The sequence below is a fragment of the Zootoca vivipara genome, chromosome 3 (genome assembly GCF_963506605.1).
Source record: "Zootoca vivipara chromosome 3, rZooViv1.1, whole genome shotgun sequence".
Taxonomy (NCBI): domain Eukaryota; kingdom Metazoa; phylum Chordata; class Lepidosauria; order Squamata; family Lacertidae; genus Zootoca; species Zootoca vivipara.
In genome coordinates, this window is record NC_083278.1 from 3,300,944 (window position 1) to 3,325,434 (window position 24,491).

Genomic DNA, 24,491 nt, shown 5'->3' on the forward strand with positions numbered 1-24,491 from the left:
TGTTCCCCCAAATGTGTTTTTATAAGCTGGTCTCCGACCGTAATAAATTATTCATTTATTCATTCATTAAGTTTCCGTTATTCACAGATCAATATCATATTTAAGATTACCGAATTTCACATTTTCTAACTCAGATTTTATCTTCTCTTAGGAACTATACAAATTATGAAGGACACCATCATCTTCAACTTCTTAGAAAAATTATACTATATTCCGCATGAAACACATCTGAAAGCTTGTTGTTGTTTAGTCGTTTAGTCGTGTCCGACTCTTCATGACCCCATGGACCAGAGCACGCCAGGCACTCCTGTCTTCCACTGCCTCCCACAGTTTGGTCAAACTCATGTTCGTAGCTTCGAGAACACTGTCCAACCATCTCATCCTCTGTCGTCCCCTTCTCCTTGTGCCCTCAATCTTTCCCAGCATCAGGGTCTTTTCCAATGATTCTTCTCTTCTCATGAGGTGGCCAAAGTATTGGAGCCTCAGCTTCAGGAACTGTCCTTCCAGTGAGCACTCGGGGCTGATTTCCTTCAAAATGGATAGGTTTGATCTTCTTGCAGTCCATGGGACTCTCAAGAGTCTCCTCCAGCACCATAATTTAAAAGCTACAGTTGTACAATGTTCCATCCTAAAACCACTTCCTTACAATTTAGACTATGTAAAAACTGACTGTTTTCAGGGAAGAATTTGTGTTTCTATTATTGCTGCTGCTGCTGCTGCTGCAGTGGTGAATATTATGTTGTGGTCTCATTGTCTGGGCAGCCCAGAATCCCCGCCTCACTGCCCAGGCTTCCACCCCAGACAGTGCACTTTGGTGTTGCTAACACAACAAAAATAATGCGAGTTACTAGCCTCTGCAGCCACAGCGGGTGCTGTGATTCTCCAGCAGTTTGACCTCACCCCCGGAAACACACCCCATTGTCTCTCAAGATTCCAACAATGATATTCTTTATTAATTGCTTTACTTATAAAAATTATTCAAAGTGGCTTACAAACTCATTAGAAATTCTAAAACCAATTACAATGAATAAACTCACAAAACACATCTACACAAATAAAAGAGAGTTCTAGCAGATCCTGACCCACTAAAAGAGGCCATGAATACTTAAAAGCCTTCCAAGGTAAAGGTAAAGGGACCCCTTACCATTAGGTCCAGTCATGACCGACTCTGGGGTTGCGCGCTCATCTTGCATTATTGGCCGAGGGAGCCGGCGTACAGCTTCCAGGCTATGTGGCCAGCATGACAAAGCCGCTTCTGGCAAACCAGAGCAGCACATGGAAACGCTGTTTACCTTCCCGCTGTAGCGGTTCCTATTTATCTACTTGCATTTTGACGAGCTTTCGAACTGCTAGGTTGGCAGGAGCTGGGACCAAGCAACGGGAGCTCACCCCGCCACAGGGATTCGAACTGCCGACCTTCTGATCAGCAAGCCCTAGGCTCAGTGGTTTAACCCACAGCGCCACCTGGGTCCCTGCAAAAGCCTTCCAAACTAAGGGCCAAAAGGAATGTTTTTGCCTGGTTCCTAACATTAGACCAGGCATCCCCAAACTTCAGCCCTCCAGATGTTTTGGACTACAATTCCCATCTTCCCTGACCACTGGTCCTCTTAGCTAGGGATCATGGGAGTTGTAGGCCAAAACATCTGGAGGGCCGCAGTTTGGGGGTGCCTGCATTAGACCAGGTGAGCCTCTCTAGGGAGAGCATTCAACAAGTGGGAGCCACCACTGAAAAGGCCTATTCTTGGGTTGCGACCCTCCTGACCTCCTGTGGACGGGACATGTGGAGAAGGGCCACAGAATGGGATTGCAGGGCCTGAGTTGGTTCATGCGGGGAGAGGCAATTACTGAGGTACTATGGTCCCGAGCTGTTTAAGGCTTTATTGGTCAAAACCAGCTCTTTTAATTGAACCCAGAAACTAATTGGTAGCCAGTGCAATTGAGCCAGGATTGGTGTTCTATAGTCCCTCATGCCATAGTGCTTACAGAATCAGAAAGGATTTGATCATTCCAAGTAGCAAGACTTGGTGATAACCATGCCAGTGCTAAATGAATTATATCTTCTGGCACGGTAGTGGCTTAATTCTTTTTACTTCCCCACTAGTCTTCATCAAGAGTACATATGACTTCCCAAAAGAAGGAAAGCACTTCTGCCAAATTTATTTTCCTCTCGTAACAAAAGACTGAAACATACAACTTTGTTAGCCATCACCTTCATAGATTATTGTCTATTAATAGCTACATCAAAAGGCATGCAAGTAAATTATGTTCCACATTTTTACTCTCGGAAAGTGTATGGACAGTCCCCTAGGAAAGCGAGTCTTAGATGTATCTGCTACTTTATGACTTATGTAGAACCTTTTTATTATACTTTGTATTTCTGAAAGCCTGCTCAAACAGTTGCAAGTTCAGATGAAGCTACGTTATTAATCTCAAGAAACCAAGATCTTTTTGCCCTGGTTTTCTGAATGAGAAAGGAAGAAAACTGTTAGTACTCAGTTGTTTTTTGGCTCTGTGAAAGCCACAGAAACAGAAAGAGAATAAAGATGAATGTAAAAAAGGATTAAGTTAAAAAACAAAGACAAAGTCACAATGTAAAGCAACCAATAAGTGAAAAAAGATACTTTTCTTGCTCTCTGGGCTTTTAAATAGAATCGCAATATTCCAGCAGGCAAGACTAACCACTGTATCTTTAAGACAGATAGTCTCCTCTCAGGAAGACGACAAGCTAATTATAGTGTTCCTGCCAGAGGGAACTCACACATGCAAACCATTATGTAAAATATAAGGGGTTTTTTCTTCAAGAATGCTCAAGATCATTAGACATGGTTTTCTCAATGCTAGAAAATCAAGCCAAATATGAAAATAAACAGTTTCAAGTATATGCAACATAATTCCCTCAGTATTTATGGAAATATAGTAAAAAGAGTCCTGCAAAAATGTGGCTTGACATTTCATGATGTTCTGTTTTTTTCACCTCTGTTTTCAACATCTAACTTCTTGTACTATATCATTTCAAATTTAATTGTATTTCAGAGACAGAGAGAGGGTGGCTTTAGCTCTGGCCATTCAATGGAGAACATGTCAGCCTAATTTCAGCAAACAAGCAGCAGGGAAGCAACAAACACTGATGAAAATGAAAGTCATTATAAATTACATTTAGAAAATAACGGCTCTGAGTGGGGGTGGGTAATGCTGGATGTATGGTACAGTGAAATAAACCGTTGCTAGGACTGTCAGTGCACAGCACTGCTTTCCTTAATTTTTGCTGTGGTTATTTAAAGGCCAAGGTGATGACCTAGTTAATTTAACAGCTAAGTATGCAAATTGATACTGTACGCCAGCTCCATCGGCCTATAGAGCGAGATGAGTGCCGCAACCCCAGAGTCGGTCACGACTGGACCTAATGGCCAGGGGTCCCTTTACCCTTTACCTTTATGCAAGCTGATAAAATTCCGCTATAAGATAAGGACGATCTACCAGCAACTTTTCATATCAATAGCTGTAGGAAAAAGCCATTTCAGCTCAATAGAAAAATATTTTAATTGCAACTATCCTTTTCCTCAATTGCACCAGGATGCAAATCTGCAAAGGCCTGTTTTGTTTGCTTTTGTGCAAGGCACCTAATCCTTCTCGACATTCAATCATCTTCCTTCGCTGTTGAACACGGGTGTTCTACCCACAAGGATAGTGCTGTAACCAGCAAGCAAACCCCTAAGCAGCACTGCCAAACCATTATTCATCCAAGCGCAGTAATAGGACGCTTGATGCTCAGGATGCCTTTGGTGAGAGGATCTAATCCAAAAGGAAATAACAGTCATCTTATTGAATTTATTTTCAGCTTCAGTTGGGAAAGGATTCAATATAATGTTTCATCTGATGTTGAATTTGCTACTTTAATCCCAAAGTGGGGGGGAATTGCAATCAATCTAAAATGCAAGGAATGTTATATAGAAGATTAAACTTTCTCATTATGGGAATATTGGTGGCATATTGGTGGCATTTTTATTTGACATGTGAAAAGCAACACTGAATGATGTTGTTAATACTAGATCTTATGTTCTAGAGCAGTGATGTAGCATTATTGGCCGAGGGAGCCGGCATATAGCCTCCAAGTCATGTGGCCAGCATGACAAAGCCGCTTCTGGCAAACCAGAGCAGCACATGGAAACGCCGTTTACCTTCCCGCTATAGCGGTTCCTATTTATCTACTTGCATTTTGATGTGCTTTCGAACTGCTAGGTTGGCAGGAGCTGGGACTGAGCAACGGGAGCTCACCCCGTCACAGGGATTCGGACCGCCGACCTTCTGATCAGCAAGCCCTAGGCTCAGTGGTTTAACCACAGCGCCACCTGGGTCCCTTACATTCCTAATAAGTTGAAGCAAAAAAACAAACAAAAATGTTCCCCAATCCTGATTCTCTCTCTCTGTCTCTGTCTCTGTCTCTCTCTCTCTCTCTCTGCGGTTCTGCATCTTAAAGTCATTTAAATCATACCACCATCTTGAATATAGGATACAGAATAAAATAAAAAGAGGGTCCATGAGAGGTCCGGAGGTGGCAACATGAGAATGGGCCTTTTCTGCAATAGAGTTTGGATTTGATATCCTGCCTTTCATTCCCCTTAAGGAGTCTCAAAGTGGCTAACAATCTCCTTTTCCCTTCCTCCCCCACAACAAACCCTCTGTGAGGTGAGTGAGGTTGAGAGACTTCAGAGAAGTGTGACTATCCCAAGGTCACCCAGCAGCTGCATGTGGAGGAGCTGGGAATCAAACCCAGTTCACCAGGTTACGAGTCCACTGCTTTTAACCACTACACCACACTGGCTCTCCATTTGTGGAATGTGCCCCCCCCCCCGAGGCTTGCATGGCACCATCAGGTGGCAGTTTGCACCAGACTTCCTGCACTATCCTTACATGCATAACATACACAAGTAAGCTTGTCTGGGCAAACAACTTTTTGGAGGTTTGCTGCCAAAGCCTACATGTGAGAGTGGACAGTCTAGTGAACTCACATACGTCAGAAGGTAGGGCTGCTGCTCTGATCCCACACATCCTGCTCAAGCACATTCACACATGCTCTGAACATCTGAAAAGGGCTCATGCAGTATCACAACCAGGAAATCGCTAAAAACCTTCAAACAAAAGAGAATTTTCTCAACTAAACCAGGAGGCAGGAATAGTTGGAAATGTCACTATCAGGTTTTTTGGGTTTCTAACTTCCATGTGATGACATAAAGCTAAGGTGGAAAAAATAGTCTGGAGTTGAAAATGATTTAAATTTGCCAACTCCTAACTTTTCTGGGACTTTGCCAGGCTTAATTTGGATGTTGGCATTTCAAAGTTTGCACAGCTCTAACTTTAACCTACTGCAGCCTAAAAAAAAAAAAAGACCTGGCAGTAGATGTGAAAATATTCCACATTAATTTAGCACAACTGGTTTCCAAGAGAGCAAACCACAGAATCAGATTTTTTTAATTGTTTCGCACCAAAAATGGGTGATGGTGATACTGTGACCCTCTGAGGAAAAATATCCATGAAATATTGGGCAGGAAAGATATCCTACACTACAGAACAATAATGATTACAAGAAGAAATAGGGCTGGTTTTTCAGAGTAGCACTTTTAATTATTTGCACATCTCCACATTCAATAGGTTCCCCACACACCCTGTCTCTATAAATGTTCAGATGGAAAGCTCGAGCAATTGGAATAAATTATGTCCAAACTTCATCTGCGTTGGAAGGGTTTTCAGTCAGAAGACTTACTGTTTACTATATATCCTGCCTACTGAAATATGCAGAAATTCTTTGTAGTGTAGCCATTACACTCTTGAATGGTGAAAATGTGTATTAAGTAGTTAGTGCCTAAGAGACCCATAGAAGGACCTTGAAATAAATGAACATATTCTGATAAATGTGTTGATCAGGAATGCCAACGGGTCTCTCAGGAATCAGGGCAGAAAATCAGTTTTATTTAGTAAAAATGGTTTTTTTGTCCTCAATGAAAAGCAAGCAGAAATGTAGAGCATTTATCATCATAACTACTTTTAAGCCCCATGCCAACTAAAAAGGCGCTCTTATTAAGGCATGGCCCCGTACAGAAAAGCGCAATAACTTGCCTTCTCCCTGTACCCCCAGCCCGCACAATTGTGCCATTACAATGAATTGAGTGTTTGATGACATTCATTCTCTATTTGAGGTGACTAGTCAAACAACAGAACATTACTTTATTCAGGCATCCCCTCCCTGCAATGTGCGCTCTTCTCAAGTGCAATGTCCTCCAGTCTCCATCTGGTCCCAGAGCTCTAGTTGTGTGGAGAGACAGTAGGCGAGAGAGAACTTGACAGCAGGAAAAAAGGGGGCATTTAGAGGTTTTGAGAAGGTGCCCCCCACTTTATGCACACGGGGGTCTGGAGCAGAACCCCTGTGTAAATGAGGGACAGGCCTGTATATACATCAGTAGATTTTAGATTTTACACGAAGCTTGACTTTTAGGCTTCTGAATGGACACCAATATGATTTATTTCTATGCTGTTTAAAATACAAATACACACAAGGTGCACACAGACAGCCCAAGATCTCATATTTATTGAAGGTTCTGAATTCTTCTGGGGCCATGCAGTGACCTCTTAGAAAGGAAGCACACCAGCATTTTCTATGCAGAGAGAAGACCACACACAGTAACCTCAGTATTTTCATGCTCCTCCAAAGTCACCTGACTCCTGTGGTTGTTGCACCATAATATAATAACACTCATCTCATGGCCAGAGACTAGACAACAGCCTCTTCATTTAGTCAGAGCTGCCACTTTGTAAACTTTTAAGTTAACTCCACACAAGCAAGCAGTCATGTGATTACATTCCAGCACTTCTGTACTACTAGACCACGAACAATGTCTACACACTCAACAACACAAAAATATTGCAAAGGGGCTGAATACTTTCCAACTATGTATCAGACCAGTTATTGGAAGACTGCAAAGATCATAAGATGGGTAGAAATGTCACATTAACCCAGGACAAATAGTTAGCAAAAGAATGCAAGAAACACACACACACACACCCTTTCCTATCAAGCATCTGTTCTTTCCATGAAAGTAGGCTGGGGAAATTACAGGTACAATATGTACACTGCACTGCAGGCAGTGTTATGGAGTTCTGAATTTTATGTAGCAACTGTTTTCTACCAGGTTCAAAATATCGATTTACTACTGTAACAACAATAGCTATTACTACTACTACTACTACTACTTGATTATCATTCCCATTCTTCCACTAAAAATAACAATATATACTTAAACATTATTCCATACTATATGATCAGTAAAAAGTTTTAATAAAAAAATTCCTTCAGTAGCACCTTAAAGACCAACTAAGTTTTTATTTTGGTATGAGCTTTCGTGTGCATGCACACTTCAGAAAACTTCAAAAAAGTTTTAGTTACAGATAGGTAGCCGTGTTGTCTGCCATAGTCGAAACAAAATAAAAAAATTCCTTCCAGTAGCACCTTAGAGACCAACTAAGTTTGTCATTGGTATGAGCTTTCGTGTGCATGCACACTTCTGATCTGCATGCACACTTCTTCAGATGCACATTTCTTCAGAAGTGTATCTGAAGTGTGCATGCACATGAAAGCTCATACCAATGACAGACTTAGTTGGTCTCTAAGGTGCTACTGGAAGGATTTTTTTATTTTGTTTTGAGTAAAAAGTTTGAAATACTTAAAATTTCATTTGGGGTATCCAGGGCAATGTCTTTGCTAGCAACATGCTCGTTGTGACACCAGCAGGGGTGAGGCCACTGGTTCCGCCCCTCAGGGCACCATCCATTAAGGACCAAACTTGTTTCTATCTGCATCAGGGGATGCAGTGGCCCATGGGGGTCGTTTAACAGGCCCATGAGCCACCTGCTCGGCAAGTCCCTGCACGCTGCACTAAACCGGTGCAGCATGGTGTGGGGACTCACTTCCACGGCGCCAGAAATCATGTCTGCACATGCAGAGATGCCAAAAATTGCGATGGTATTTAACACCAGTAAAATTAGCCAAGATGTAGAGGATGAGTACTAAAATATGCTGGAAATGTAAAGAGAAGGGTGGTGAATTTTACCATATGTGGTGGACATGCGAAAAAGTTAAAAGATTTTGGGAAATGATATACAATGAATTGAAAAAGATTTTTAAATATACTTTCCCCAAAAAACTGGAGGCCTTTTTATTGGGACTTATAGGACAGGAGATTGTAAAAGGAGATCAAGTACTATTTTTATATGCGACAACCGCGGCTAGGACTTTGTTAGCCCAAAAATGGAAAACCCAGGAGTTACCGACGATTGAAGAGTGGCAGACAAAAATGATGGACTATGCGGAACTAGAAAGACTGACTAGCAGGATCCGAAACCAGGGAGAGTCAAAGTTCCAAAAGGACTGGAGTAAATTTGTCAACTATATGGAGAAGAACTGTAGAAGTTTGAAAACACTTGCAGGACTGAAATAAATCCTACGAATTGACTTTAGATAGAAGGAATAAAGAAACTGCAAACAGGAATTGACAAAAAAACCGACTGGAGGGAGGGAGGGAGGGAAGTCAAAGCTTGTCAGAGCAAAGAAAATTGTAATAATTGATAAGATGATTAGAAGAAAAAAATTGTGCTTATTATGTTTATATGATGTTGTGTTTGTTGTTGTTTGTTTTGTTATTGTTTAAATGTGTTTAATTGGAAATTTTTATAAAATGTCTTTAAAAAAAAAAGAGATGCCAAAAATTGCATGTGTGCAGATGCTTGCCCGTGCATTCTGGCCCACAGAGGGATCTCCGCTGGAGTGATCCGACCCAGGTAAGGTAAACGTTGCCGACCCCTGATCTGCATAGCCCCATCCCAGGGCTCACTTCCTTGGTCATAGTAATGACATAATGTTGGTAGGATAGAACATGTGGGAACAAAAATTTAAAAAACCAGAACTAAGCTAAAATTTAATTAGGTGAGCATTTTGACTTCTGCCTTCATCAGTAAAAAGCTGGAGCTTGAACTAAGTATTGGGAGCCAGGGTGGCAGTTTCAACACTATAAAGGATGGATAGAGAGAGTTCCTATGTGCTGTAAGAAGTTTAGCTAAAAGTTTAAATATTATCCTCAATGTTAAGGCCACAATAAGTAAATCCAATTGTGCATGGGTGGGAGGGAATACAGGTTTGGGCTAGAGAGAATCAGAAAGAGGAAAATATTATGAAACGGCATTCCAAATTATTCATCATGAGAACATATCTAGAAAGTAACCTTGAAGTTGACGGTGTGTGGGTGACTATTCACCACGTTCCTCTGCGTAAATGTTTGTTATGAACATTCTAGCTCAAAAGTTATTTTAAGAAATCAGCCTCAATAAGGAATGAGTCATAAGATACCTTATCACAGGATAAAGGAGCAACAGAACTTATGAGCACCAGTGTAGGATCTATGAAACCCCTCCATGGAAAAACACTTCATAACCTTTCAAAATATTTTTGCGCAAAACTGTCCTTTCCCAGATACACAAACATTTACAAGATTGCTTTTGGGTTGTTGTTTTTTAAACCTCTCTAGTAGTCCTTGATCATCAAGGTCTTGAAACTGTTTTATGTGCAAAGAATTGTAATATAAAATGCACATGACATTTCAGAACAAACACAACTCCTGACTTGTATGTTATCTCTGGGATGTACAGTGGTACCTCGGTTTACAAACACAATTGGTTCCGGAAGTCTGTACTTAACCTGAAGCATACTTAACCTGAAGCGAACTTTCCCATTGAAAGTAATGGAAAGTGATTTATCCGTTCCAGACAGGTCCGTGGAGTACTTAAACTGAAAATACTCAAACCGAGGCATACTTCTGGTGGGGGACAATGTTGTGCTCCTTCGGGGGTAGTTTGTTCACCTTTGGTCCCCACCCTGCACTCAGCTCCCACTTGTGGCTCCTAGAAGCTACAGCGGCTACATCCTGGAAAATGGCTTCGATTGCCTGGCTAAACCAGATGTGGGTAGCTGATGGGTCTCAAACTCTCAGTGAGTTAGGGACTTCCCCTGCGTATGAAGACAGGTTCCAGCAGATTGAGTGGATGAGACCAAGGTTCAGTGGTCAAGGTTCTGCATGTGTTGTAGAGGGGAATAAGAGGGAGATGGGAGTCATCAACCTGGGAAGGTAGTCCATTTATGAGAAGGAAGACAATGATCCTAAACCTCTGCTGCCTTATGGCTATATTCATTTGTGAGAAATGCTTTGGGACTAAACCCTGAGGGAAAATATGCACCCACTGCCTTGCAGAACATCTTTGGGAGAAGAAAAGGCTAAGGAGTAAACCCTACACAAATCTGGTGTGGAGTCCCTAAGATGGTTGGATGGCGCCTTGTATGCTTGCGTCCTGGGGAGGTCCCTTAGGTGCTGCTAACGCAGCAAAAAGTTTCCAATCTCTGCAACCACAGCAGGCTCTGTGATTCTCCAGTGGTTTGACCCTCAGAGGCACATATATTTGTGTTTTTATATTGTAAACTGCCTTGTGATCTTCAAATGAAGGACAGTATAGAAAACAAACAAACAAACAAACAAACAAACAACTACATACATGGATAATGTTTATCTTTATATGTGCCTGTGGGAATATGGGGATGGATGAGACATGAACAAATTTGATACTGCAAATGCTTCCATTACATTGGACCCAGACATTCCCACAGCTGCATATTTAATACACATAATTCCATAGCTGCTTAATAATAAAATATATTAGTTTTCCAAATTACCCATTTATGACCTGATTTTGAAGAATATTATGTATTTATTACTTTTAACATAGCCATGGGGGATAAATATATAGAAAACAAGGAAGCAGCATAGGAAGCTCTGTTGGTGTATTATTATTATTATTATTATTATTATTATTATTATTAAAAAGAGGTAATAAAAGAACATGTTTTGCAACATTTTATAACAAAGTAAAGTTAAAATTCATATTAAGTTTCGTGGGCTCTTTTTATTTTAGTTTTCCATTCTGCCAATATTTGGTAATTACTGGGCAACTACAACTCAGTTGTAATATTTGGAAATGGGACAATAACATTCAAAACTTGATTTTACCTTCTCCTCGTTTAAATTAACTCAATTTGTTTTGTTCACAAAATACAAACAGCAGGATACAAACTGTGCACTGTGTCAACAGTGGCTTTTCAGTGGGTATGATTACAGCACACATACGACAAACTCACCATGGATGCAGGCACTATAATTATAAGGGTGTAAATCTTCAAACCCAGTTTATTTTTTCCATAAATATTATCTATTTTTATTCAATTCTCTGCATTTTAATATAGGCAATCACTGCAGCTATTTATACTCCAAATATTTTCAGTATATTTAATAGTCATCTCAAGCAAATATTTTCACAGCTGTACAGCAATATAAAAGGGGGAAAGCCACAAAAATGTGCATCAGCACTTCTCTGAGCTGAAGGATGGGGTTAAAAACTGTGACAACTGCTTATATAACACAGAAACAAACACAAATGCATTTTTTCCCCAGGTAAGACAACAGAACGAAAGAATCACAACAACTATCAGGCATTGGGAAAAACACCGGTTGTCTCCATGCTGAGACCAGATGTGAATTATTGCCACAAATCTGTGGAATAAACGTGGTTCTTAAATCCTTTTATAATCCTGCAGCCGCCATGAAACTTTACTAAGTTTAAACTCTTTGGTACATAAACATCAATATGAACAGCGGGTGATGAGATGGAGAATTATTGAAAGTTAACACAAATATATTTCTTAATATAATATAATATCTTGTTTACAAATTTTACACACAAACACACACACACAGAGAGAGAGAGAGAGAGAGAGAGAATATATATAAGATTAGAAGCTACTAATACGTTTTAATAGTTTCTTGCATTTTATGGAAACAGTTTATCCTTAACTAAACAAAAACTCATATGCCAGTTCACCTTTTCCTAACTCCAACACAGTAAGACCCACAGGTGAAGACACCAAGTTCTTCCTTTGGTCAGGGACTTATGAGAGGACTACAAGTTGCAGAGAGTTCTTCAGCTGCCACTCCTCTGTTGGGGACAGAGGTCTGCTCTTTCTCAGGCAGATTTGCTCAAGCTTCCCCTGAAGTCCTCTAGAGCAGGCATCCCCAAACGGCACGGGCAGGGGGGCAGCCACATGAATGTTAAGGAGATGTTAGCTTCTTTATCTTTTAGAAGTGCCGTACCGTCTGTTGAGCGTAGGGGGCATATGCCATTATTTATTGACCCATAGATGGTCTTTGTGAATTTCAATAACATGTGTGCATCATGAGCATCAGCTAAGTGCAGGATCTTTTGACCCTTTTTTTTAAAAAAAAAATCCGCCAGGTGTTCTTTAGTTCTTTGGTTCTTCTTTGAACCTCAGCCTTAGCGTTGGCATAAGTTTTTTTCTTAGTGGCGCAGTTTCTATTTCTTTGCCAGATCTGAAAGGCCTTCCTTTTCTTGTCAATAATGTATTCAATCTCACTGTCATTCTCACTGTCATCAAAACAGTCCTGGTGTTTCTTGGTTTGCTATCCAATAGTTTGTTCACAGGCTGCAATAATGGATGTTTTTAGCTTGGTCCAGTGTTCAATGTCAGGGAATTCTGAAAGCATATGGTCCTTAAGAGTCGTTTGGAAGCAACCCCGCTTAATAGGATCTTGAAGGGCTTGAGTGTTCATTTTGCGCCTTGGTTTCCTTCCTTGAACCCTGCATTGAGGTATAATCCTGATAGCCATTGTGGAGCGTATTAATCGCTGATCTGTCCAGCAATCATTGGCACTCGTCATAACTCTGGTAAGGAGCACATAACAGCAATCTTCAGCTCACTTACACAGTCTAAGCGATGCCAGGGGTCAGTGGTGGAGCTTCATGCTCCGGCACCGGGGGGGGGGGGGACAGGCAGCAGGCAGGGGTGGGGCTAGCGCACATCCTGGAGCGTGGCGTGCTGCCCTCAGGGGCATGATGTGTGTCCTGGGGGGGTGGCACGATATCTGGGGGGGGCATGGCCCCACTGGGATTGCGATGCCGGGGGTGGTGCGCTCCCCCCCACTCCTCTTCCTCTGCCAGTGCCAGTGGTTTGACCGAGGGTGCCTCCAAGATGTTTTTTAAAAATTTTTTGTCGAAAGAGTGTTCGTAATAAAAAGGTTGTGCGCTGCATATATTGTCAAAACAGTGGTGAACTTGGCTGCCCGGGGTGGCACCCCCTGGGGCGGGGCATTGCTCCGCAGCGTGCATGCGTCACAACATCATGATGCGCACGCCAGGACGAGCCTGTCTGTCTGGGTTGGTGTTGCTGCTCTGCTTGGCCAGCGCGCTCGGCCGGCGGCACGTGGCCAGTATGCTTGGCCGGCGCTCTGCTTCAGATTGGCTACGTAGCGGGTTGCCGGGCGGCGCTTGGCCACCGCGCTCGGCTGGTGCTCTGCTTCAGAGCGCGCTACGGAGCGGGTTGCCAGGCGGCGGTGCACCACACCCCCGGAATGCACTCCGTAGCTCGCTATGCTTCTTACAGCTCAGGTGGAGGAGGCGAGGGGCGGGCCAAAGACCGGGGGCACTGCCCCCGCCAGAGTGGAGCTAGGGGCGACCCGCCCCCTTCGCCCCTCCCTTGCTATGCGCCTGCATCAAAAAGTAAGATTCCGTTCTGGTTGCTATTGCCAATTCCTTCTTTCCCAATAGTCCCAGGCCACAGATCGGAATCTCACCCAACTCTTGCATTAAAATCACCCAGGAGGCGTCTCTGATAGGACGGTATCCAGCTGAGAGTAAAATTTTTATTTAATGTCTTCATCAGCATTCAGTGTTGGTGCATAAGCGCTTAGAATAGTAGCCTGTTGGTTTTTGCCGAGTTTTATTTGAAGGGTTGAAAGTCAATCATTAATGCTGGTAGGGACTTCTGACAAGAGCTTCACAAGATCATTTTTGATAGCAAAGTCTACTCCATGTATTTGACGTTCTTGCTCAGGTAGACCTTTCCAGAAGAATGTGTAGCCTCCTTTTTCTTCCTTCAGTATTTCCTCTCCTGCTCTTTGTGTATCTTGAAGCGCTGCAATATCGATGTTAAAACGTCGCAGCTCTCTTGCAATGATGGCAGTTCTGCGTTCAGGATGCTCCTTATCTGTGTTATCCAACATAGCCCATATATTCCATGTTTCAAAGTTCAATTGTCCTTTATGACCACCGGGTGGTGACCCACTGGGCGCAGTAATCCAGTCAAGGAAAAAGGGAGGCAGACTATGTTTAGGGAACCTTTTCTAGCCCCTCCCCCTTCTCGGGGTGAGCAGAGTGGATCCTAAAAGGGGCTGCTCAGTCATGGATACAGCTGCTGAGCTGCTCAACTGCCTCATTCCTTGAGTATGAACAACAGAATCTGTATCCACCGCACATGTGCCGGTTCATGACTAGGGGCTTCCAGATTGCATGGTCCTTCCTCCGTTACCATTTGCCGATCGCCATGGGACTTTGGGGGTTTGGGTTTGGGATGGGTTTTCAGAAGATGCCTGTGCATGAATTTGTTTTATGTGTGTAGATCAGTGCACGCTGACCAACGCACAGTCTTGGCTCTATACCAATGGCATGAATATCACAATGACCGGTAGATTCTTATCTGCTGCAGCCATCATCCGCCTTCACAGCCATTGTAACATACCACTTGTTATCATCCACCTGTTACTACAAGCATTTTAAATGAATTCTGATTTTATAGTTTTATCTCAGTTTTATTTCCATTGTATTGACTTATACTACTGCTTGGAAACAACTGTAATTAAGCAGTATATAAACTATTGAAATGAAGGCTATTTTATAAAACCAGGGCTTCCTTTGTGGCAGGAAGCAATCAAGAGCCAGTTTTCAATTCTAATGCTCAATTCTAGAGTCTGCATTTTTGAGAATATGCAGAGTGCCCTTGTGGAATTACAACCAAACTGATGGTAAGAAAAAGATTATGAAGTGAAGGCAGACATGAACCCAGAAACTCCGGAGTCAAACTCCAAATATTGTTTAGTCAGCTCTTTGAATCAGAACATTCATTTTAACACATGAGAGAGTAACCTCCAGTTTCCCAGATGTTGTTGAACAACAGCTTCCATCATCTTTGACCATAGGCCATGCTGGTCAATAGGGCTTACTTCTGAGTAAGCATGTAGATGATGGTGCTGTAAATCTGTTTTAAAATCAGTTCTTCACACCAATCTTAATTCACTTGCACTGCTTTTCAGCGTATAATTCTGTAGCTCAACATCTTTTAAAAGTAATGAGCCCCTTTAAGAAATGAATAATCTACTACGAAAGAAAAATGCCTATAAATTCCAAACTAGTATCTTAAAACCATTTCTCAACATTCATTTCTGCATATTTTTGTTCTTGGATTTAGTATTGTGTTTGAAATAAAGCAGCAAATATCTTGATTCTTTTCATTCAATAGAACAGCTTCCTAAGTGGTTCAGCACTGCGCTGGTGAGGACCAACAGTAGGAATGTATCTTTATTCACAGGCAGCCAAAAAAGTACCATCTCCATCTTGGAGTAATTTATCCAATAAGATGATTTAGGGGACAGTTCAATGGCACCAGTTTTGGAACGCAAAAGCAGAGGGGAAGGAATATAAATCAAAGGTGACTGGCAGGTAAAGGATATATTCAGCAATCAGCCAAGCCATGTGCGCACTGGCACAAATTCAACAAGATCATTTATAAAAAATGTAAGTCAGGAATACACAAAAGGGGGTCTGGTGCTAACTAAATCCACAGATAGATTACACACCACTGAAATAAACACTTCCAGATGCTGGTGTACAAAAACCTTTCACAGAAAGAAATGTTTTCTTTCATAAATTTGAAGGGAGGAACCTTGGGTAAAGGAGAGAGGAAAACAAGGGCTCCATACTGTGACCCGACTTCCTACTGCTTTTGCGGAACTGTTCATTTTTTTCCAATACAAAATGTAACATACAAGAAAACAATATCCTGAAACACAGCATTAACTATGTCAATGTTTTGGTATCAGAAAAGAGTACCTTGGAGTATTTTATAAAGTACTTAAAACTGATGTGGTCTCACTGACTTGAAACCCAGCTCTTGCTAATGTTCTCCATGGCAGGAATTTTGTATTTAAAGAAAACAGAATTTCCTGAGGACTTTTCTCCATCTATAAATTATATAAATTACATTCATTTCCAGCATTCAAACCAAAAATATTGAACAGCATACCATAGACTGTTAAGACAGGCTGTGTTACATTGCTTTGTTTGACCCAGCTTTAACAAATACAAAGCATCCAAGTTTGTGTTAGGCTTATCATATGTCTGTGTAAAGTAAGCCTTACACACTTTAATAGGCTTGATAATATTTAATCATGTAAGGGTGACTCCCTACAGGTAGCCAGCCCCCATCATCCTAACATCCACCTTGCCAAGCACAGGGAGCAGCAGTGGGTCTGAAGCAGCCAGGGGGGGAAGGGAGAGACTCGGAGGGAGAGAGCAGCCAGCGTGCGGCACGATGGGAAAGCTCAGGGGAGGAGAGATGCAGGCAAGGGCTCCAGGATGCTGGAGAGCCATTGCACCACTTTGGCCAGGAGGAGGCTGAGAGGGCATCACTCCTTCCGGCACAAGAGTTGAGGAGAGCACCACGACGCAGGTCAAGGGGGAGGCGTTTTGGGGTGCCCCGACTACTTTGCTGACGTAGGAACAGATGTACGCCATTGCCGGATTCTGGTTCGGACTGAGAGGTCATGTTTTAAGCTGTCCCTGCACTGTAAATACTATGCACAATAAAAGTCTTTAAAGACAAACAGGACTCAAGCGGAGTTACTCTAGAGTAGCCACGACAACCCTCTGACAAATCAAAAACAATGAGTTAATATTATTTTATTCATACCGAACCATGTTCTTTAGGAATTTATTCACTTGCTTTGTTGGGATTGTTCTTCTTTTTTCTCTCCAAATAATATTTACTGATTTTCAAACATTACAGGGTCTATCTATATATATAAAAATGTAAAAATTGTGAAATTCCGTTCGACACTTTTCTCCGTAACCGCTTGACCGATCGTCCTGAAATTTTGACACAACGATCCAGGCCACTCCTAGAGCGTTGTTGGGGGCAAAAATCCCTCAAATCGCACACCTGCCCAGGTGCAGACCTGCTTTTCCACCAAGTCAAACAGCGTCCTCAAGTGGCGTAGTACCCTCCTCCACCCCCTCCCTTCCTGTGAAATCTAAGCCACACCCACAAACCAAATGACATCATCATCAACCAAGCAAATCAAACCCCCAAAGCGGCCATTATCACACCACTAGGCTTTTCTTTTATATAGGCCCCTGTCAGGCTGCCAGGCCGCCGCTAGGCCCGGGGGGGGGGGAGATAACCCACAACAACGTACTTGGGGGCACGACAAGGGGTTTTTACTTTACCATTTAGCAGCACTACCCACCAACCCCCCCCCAAAAAAACCAACATTGGCAAGTGGAGGTTGGGGCCTGCCTTGGGGGGGGGGTGGCACAGGACGCAGCACAGCCTTTGATTTATGTAGGCCCCTGCACGGCAAGGGGTATTTACTTTACAATTTAGCAACACTACCCCCCCCAAAAAAACCCACCAAATAACCACAAGACAAAAATAAATAAAATCCTTCAAAACGTCATGAGATACGCCGGTCACGGAGAGGGGGGACACACAAACAGAATAGATCATGGATCGGGACACATGGGGCCAGTCAAAGGGATTAGCCACAACATCTGACGTAGTCAAAACAAAATAAAAAAATTCCTTCCAGCAGCACCTTAGTTGGTCTTTAAGGTGCTGCTGGAAGGAATATTTTTATTTTGTTTCAGCTGAAAACAGGCCTTTTCCAGCAACAAGGTCCAATGAATAGAAGGCAGGGATACGTAATAGGTCAGAACAGGGTGGGGGGGGGAGACACAGGGATGAAACCTGCCCTCTCCACAATATCTCACCTCGGCTTTGCAGACTAGGCCGCTTTCCAGACTAGGCCAAGTAGAGGTGGGGTGGGGGGCCAATAGAGGGCAGGGATACGTAATGGGTCAGAACGGGGGGGGGGGGGAGAACAGGGATGAAACCTGCCCTCTCCACAGTATCTCACCTCGACTCAGGGGGACTCTGAGGCTCAGGGGGATCTGAAGGGGGGCTATTACCCTCCATTTCACATATACTATGACTGAATGCAACCCTCTGCATCTTTTTTTAAAAAAACAACCATGCACTTCCTCTCCCCAGTTTAAGTCCTCAGATATTTGCAGTGCCCAATTCCAACCCCCTTGATTTACAATCCCCTACCTTCCACTTGCCACTTCCTGGGTTTTTTATGGAACTGAACAACTCGGTTGCTTCAGAACGCACCTTCTGCTGTCAGGCCCTTGCAGGGCCAGACAGAGGCCAGGGCCAGGTAGATAATGTGACCCTGTTTTTAACCCATTTGTTACTTTTTTTCATTTTACCGATTGTGAATATGCTGACCGAGGCCCCCTTTGGATTCGGAGGCCCGCACCAAGTGGCCCGTATGATACCCCTCCTTCTGTCTGGGCCTGTCTGTTGCTACAGGGCTGTGGGGCTTTGCTATTTGACCCCCCGTCCTGGTCAGGATTTTAAAAGTAGTTCTCTGGGTCCCAGGGCGCATCATCACCCCCGATCCTTAATCTAAATAAATAGAAATGTTCACGATGCGTGCACAGGGGCCAATGTATGGAGATACAGGGGGGAGGGGACAACAGAGGGCTCACACAAAAGTAAATACTGGGAATTGGAACCCAGAAACTGACAGTTCCTTCTCCAAACATAGCTGCCAAGTTCAGGCCTGAGAAATAAGGGACTGGACCGGAAGCAGCGCTGCTGCCATTTTGGAACTGGGCGGAGCATGCTCAAAAGCTACTTTTGATGCTGCTCTGCCCTATTCCAAAATGGCCGCCGCACCAGAAGTCGCGCTGCCGCCATTTTGGAACTGGGCAAAGCATCATCAAAAGTTGCTTCTGAGCATGCCCCGCCCAGTTCCAAAATGGCCACCACGCCACAATAAACCGGGGAAAAACAAAAAAATTCAGTTTTTTCGGCTGGGAACAGCTGGAAAAATGGGGGTTTCCCGGGGAATACGGGAGACTTGGCAGCTATGGGTGGGGGGCCAATGTAGGAAGATACCAGGGGTAGGGGCCAACACTTCCCAGGAACAACAGAGGGTTCAGACAAAAGTGCATGCTGGGAAATAGAACCCAGAACCTAACAGTTCCTTTTTGAGGGTGGGGGCCAAGGTATGGAGATACAGGGGGGAGGGGCCAACATTCCCCAGGTACAACAGAGGGAAGGGTATCCTACGGAAACACAGGGATGAGCTGGGGTGGAGGGAGGAGGGGCAGGATACGTCATGGATCGTGACAGGATGGGGGGGGATCACACGAAAGAACCACAGCAACGCGTGGCCGGGTCAGCTAGTAAATGATAAAACCATAGTCACAATCTTCCAAGAATGAAAGTCCTTCAAAAAACAAATACTATGGCAACATCTTATTCACAATATCAGTTCTCTTGACCTAAGCCTTCAGACACTGTTGAATGTACTCCAGGAAAAAGAAAAAACTGTCCAATAGAATGGACATTAGCAAAAGCATAGGCACCAAATTGGAACAGGACTGCATGCTCTCTCCTTGTGTGAGCATTGAACTGGGCCTCTAACTCCCACCTGCTACAAACTTTATGTACATCACCCACTACTTAATATGGGCACATGCAAATTCCCACATATACAAATCAATGAGGTTTTCAAATTATCTGTGACAATCATGATCATACTTCTGATTTGAAACCATGATATATTAAGAAGAGCAGTTACATTGAATTCAGGGGCACACTGCTAGAGAGAATATTACACTGTGCCAAGCAACATCTTTTCTAATTTATGCTGTTATTGACAATTTCCATCAAGAGCAGATGAAGCCAAAAGCTGGACTAGGCAGTTCCTGTTAGCAAAATTAAGCAGCAGAGGGTAGGAAATGAAGTATTAAGTGATTAAATCAATGCAGAAAAAGTTTCAATTTAATTACAAAATATTAAGAGTGGAGGGGCTTTGACTAATTCTAATGTTTTGAAATGGGCGAAGTGGCATTTGACTGTCTGATTATTATTGGTTTGTGGTAACACAAAGGTGGACTCCCTGCTGAATTATGGGAGATCCAATTGATATTGGCACTCTGTTAGCTCTTGAAGACACACTTGTTTAGACAACCATTGCCTTGATCTCCAGACTTGACTCACCTGCTTTGATTGTTGCTTTAACTGTTTCAACTGTTTTCAGCTATCATGATGCTGTAATGGGCTTGCTCGTTGTATATTTTAATTAGCAATGTTTTAATGTAGTTGCTATGTATTTTAATTATGGGTAACTGTATTTTTATAAATGGGTTTATTCTTGTTATTGTATTGTTTTATTTGCTTGTGGAGAGCCTTGATGTTTCTTCTTAAAATGAAAGGTAGTATATGCATTGTGTTGCTGTTGTTGTTAATGCTGCTGCAGTGGAGAAATTCACACAATGGCCTTCAGCAAAACAAATAACACTAAGTATGATTAAGTCCCAGCCTCTATTTAAATTATTTTTCATGTCCTTTTGCTTTGGGGGGGGGGATACAACTATTTTGGGATCTAAAACATGTTTCAAGGCAAATAAATCACATTCCATTAATTAAAATTAAATTTTAGAATTTATATGGAGCAGTATATGAATCACTGATGCACACACTATATTCCTCCCCAACTGCAGCCAATGAATGCAGAGAACCACCAACTACTTTTTAAATTTCACAGCTTGTTATAGCTGCAGCTCCTCACCAAAGCTACCGAGCTGCTATTTAAAACTTTCTAAACTCTGCAATGCACATTTTCTGGCATCCAAGCTAAATTGCACATTTGTTTTAAACAGAAATGGAACTGAATACATAGGGAGGGTAGAATATTTAATACACAATTTTTGTTTTAGTTTTTGCTAACTCTCAAGACAGTTGGGACTGTACCCCATGAGCCTAGATTTGCTACAAAAAAAGAAATCTATGCTGAACTTTATATAAAACTACATGAACATGATTATGGTCAAGTGAAGGCTGCTTTAAACTGCTTTCCACATGACATTTGTAAGCACTTGTATCTCTTTTATTTTGATGTCCATGGAGAACATAACCTGAAGTGGATAGGCAGTGCTCGTGACTAGCTCTGCTTGGAGGCAGCCAACATAGAGAACAACTTAACGCCCTTGCCAAGTGGTGGTCATACAGGGTGCAATGTCCCTTTGCTTTCCTATTCTGTGTTACATCCACATTAAAGTGATAGGAAATTTTAACTTGGGCAAATAGCCAATGAGGAAAATAGTTACAACTGCGTAAGACTACATATTCCTTTTAAAAGAGTTTCCATCCCACAGCATCAAATTATCCCCAGTAGAGAATACCAACTTATTTTTCATTTAGAAGCTTATTTTTCATGAAGTTAGGGACACTTTGTGGCATGCTGCCATGGCAACTTCAGTTGAGGTGCTCAGAAACTCACAGCCTGTCATACCGGTATTTTAATGCTTCATCATAAAACAACACTGTCTTTTGAATGACCATATTGTCAACACAAGCAGATTAATTTTAAATCAGCAACATACATGAGGGGAAATGGGACAAACACAAACACACGCACACACAGTGTAAACTTTGCAATCAAACTGTAAACTTTGCAATCATAAACCCATTTAAAGAGATAGGGTGAAATAGTAATTCAGAATCAGGACTGCAAATTAATCAATGAATTGTTTACAGAACATCTTTTTATCATTTGAAATAAATATCTATAGTCCAAAACATTAATGAAGATGCCTCTTTCTCCAAAATCCTCAGGAATGGGGATAACTTATTTTAGGCATTAGCTAACTTAGGCTACCCTATTACCCTACCCTATTACTTTTTTCAGAGGGGGCTGCTGGTGATTCAGTGTGTGTGTGTGGGGGTGTGGACTTCTCTCAGGGCTAGATCCAGAAACCCCAAACGTAGGGAAAGTACTTCCACAAGAAGAGCCTGTGGAGTCCCAAGGATGCCGTCTTTCCCTCCTCAGCCTCAGAAGACTCCATCTTCCGAACCCAGCCTGGCCTCCGTGAAATGAAGAGGCAGCTTCTGGTGAAGGTGGACTAGCAGTTAATACAAAGCTGCTCCTCCTATACAAGGCTTAGTCTAGGAGTATCTACTGCTGAAGCAACATCTTAGTGCATTATCATTATATATTTCTTTATCCCCCACTTCTTTCCCTGGCAGGACTCAAGGCGGCTTACAGATAAAAATAAGACCTGCTAAAAATGTAGAAAAAACAATAATTAAAAATACTATGAAACTTTGATAGAATCCAAACTATTGATAAAATCTATTAAAATAATACCAAAAACTACAATCAAAACTGCACAACACCTTTCCACCTTTAATGGAAAACAGTCAGTTCACCAAAGCCTGTTGGAGCAAGAAGCTCTTCACCTGCCAGCGAAAGGACAGCAAGTCTGGCTTCCCTAGGCAGGGAGTTCCAAAGTTGCCTGAGAGTAGCTACCACCAAGAAGACCCTATCTCACCTTTCCACCAAGTGTGCCTGTGAGGGTGGTGGGACTGAGAGAATGGCCTCCCCCAAAGTATGAGGGAATATGGTCTAAGCCATGTAGGGCTTTTTAAGTAATAAGCAGCACTTTGAACTGTGCCCAGAAACAGACTGGCAGCCAATGGAGCTGTTCTAGCAAGGGAGTCGTCTGCTCCCTATAACCACCTGCAGTCAACAATCTGGCTGCAGCTCTTTGAGCCAGCTGAAGTTTCTGAGCACTTTCCAAAGGCAGCCCTACGTAGAGCATTACAGTAATCCAAATGGGATGTAAATAAGGTGTGTGTCCCTATGCCCAAATCAGGCATCTCAAGGAACGGGACCAGCTGGTACACTAGCTTTAACTGTGCAAATGGCCAGATCCAGGGCTAACCAGCAACTGGAAGGACCTTTAAGTACCTTGGCTAATGACCAACCTGGCTAACAAGCAATTTAAAGTAAAATGCCTATCGGCCTTTTTCACTCCTCTCTCAGTAAGTTCCCTTTTTGCCCCAACCCAAAGGTCAGTGCTGTACCCTCTACTGGAATGAATGCAGACGCCACAGGTGCAAGAGTCCCGAGGGTGCACCTGGAGCAATACAATGACAGTACCATTGTTTTGGTGAGCTTATGCTTAGAATATCCTAATCTGTTCACATCCCACACCAAACTTGAGGTTTCAGTACAATGAGATTTCAGGTCTCAGGCCCAGCTATTCCTCTTCACACACACCCTCCCAATGGGATCTGCTTAGGCAGCCATTACCTTCTATAAATGGTGAGCAGCTTGGGGGATCGAGCATATGGCACCACAGCCCACTGTGGGTTTTTCTTAGATTAGAACATAAGAGAAGCTGAAGGCTGCATAAAAGCCAGTCTCTCTGAATATGTCACATCAGAGATGAATTCTCTGTTAAGAGTCAAAATCTGGCACTCAACTTTCTTCGGAATATTCAGTCTTCACAATACTGGAGTACCTATAATTCAAAATAACTATACACTCAAACTTTGTAGCAACTCTGAACATTCAAACAAACAAAAAGAATAATTTATAATTAAAAGGGAATAATATTTAAAAGGGGAAAAACTTTGTTGTCTTTCCAAAAAGACAGAAAATACTGTTTTATTTCCCCAAAGAATTATGCCATTTTATAAAGAAAAATTATGGTTGCCACAAATTGCTCTCAACAATTTCAAAGCTTCTTCAGCTGACCACTTGAAAATCAAAGTGCTTTAACATTATAAATATAGCTTCTTATGACTCTGTTATTACATACTGTGTATGGGGAAAGGGGCCCAATCTTGTGGCCATAGCGCCGAATGGCCTCTCTGATGTGGGAAGGCTGGATGGCATCACTCTGAGCCTCTGCACCACAAGCGGCAGAACTCTACAAGAGAAAAACACATTCAGTGAGGCTAAATCAAAAACATATAACAAGTACACACAGTCCATTAATTAAGATAATAAACCTTTACAAAAGGGGCTGCTCTCCCTTTCCTCTCTGTCCCCCACCCCACTTTTTGAGTATGGTTGCCACATACATTGTATGAAAATACCACCAAAACACCTATTCCCAAATCAAAGGGGACTTTTAAATGATTGTTTCCTATAAGATAAAGGAAAAACTGTATGAGTTCTTCTACCAAGTGCTTTAGTGCCTAAGAGCATCAGGGAACTATGGCTTGCTACAAACTTCCAGCAGGTTGTCTTGGCTGGTGCAGGACACTGCAAAAATGCTTAGAAGAGCTACTAGGGGCCAAACAGCAACATCCAACCCTGTCTTCCTTCTTTACTCCATTGTCAACAGAATCAGCTGATTCAATTCTCCATGCCAGAGAAGAACGATGTAGGGGTCCTTATTCCAGTAGC

General features: G+C 42.5%; 1 protein-coding gene across 4 annotated transcripts in view; it reads right to left on the reverse strand.

Moving 5' to 3' along the window:
* The window catches only part of SUPT3H (SPT3 homolog, SAGA and STAGA complex component), a 267,603-nt gene that overhangs the window by 14,301 nt on the left and 228,811 nt on the right, over nucleotides 1-24,491 (reverse strand). For all 4 annotated transcript variants that reach the window (XM_035110313.2, XM_060272337.1, XM_035110311.2 and 1 more), the window contains one exon: nucleotides 23,899-24,009. In XM_035110313.2, the coding sequence (XP_034966204.2) occupies nucleotides 23,899-24,009 (111 nt within the window). The remainder of the gene's footprint in view (nucleotides 1-23,898; nucleotides 24,010-24,491) is intronic.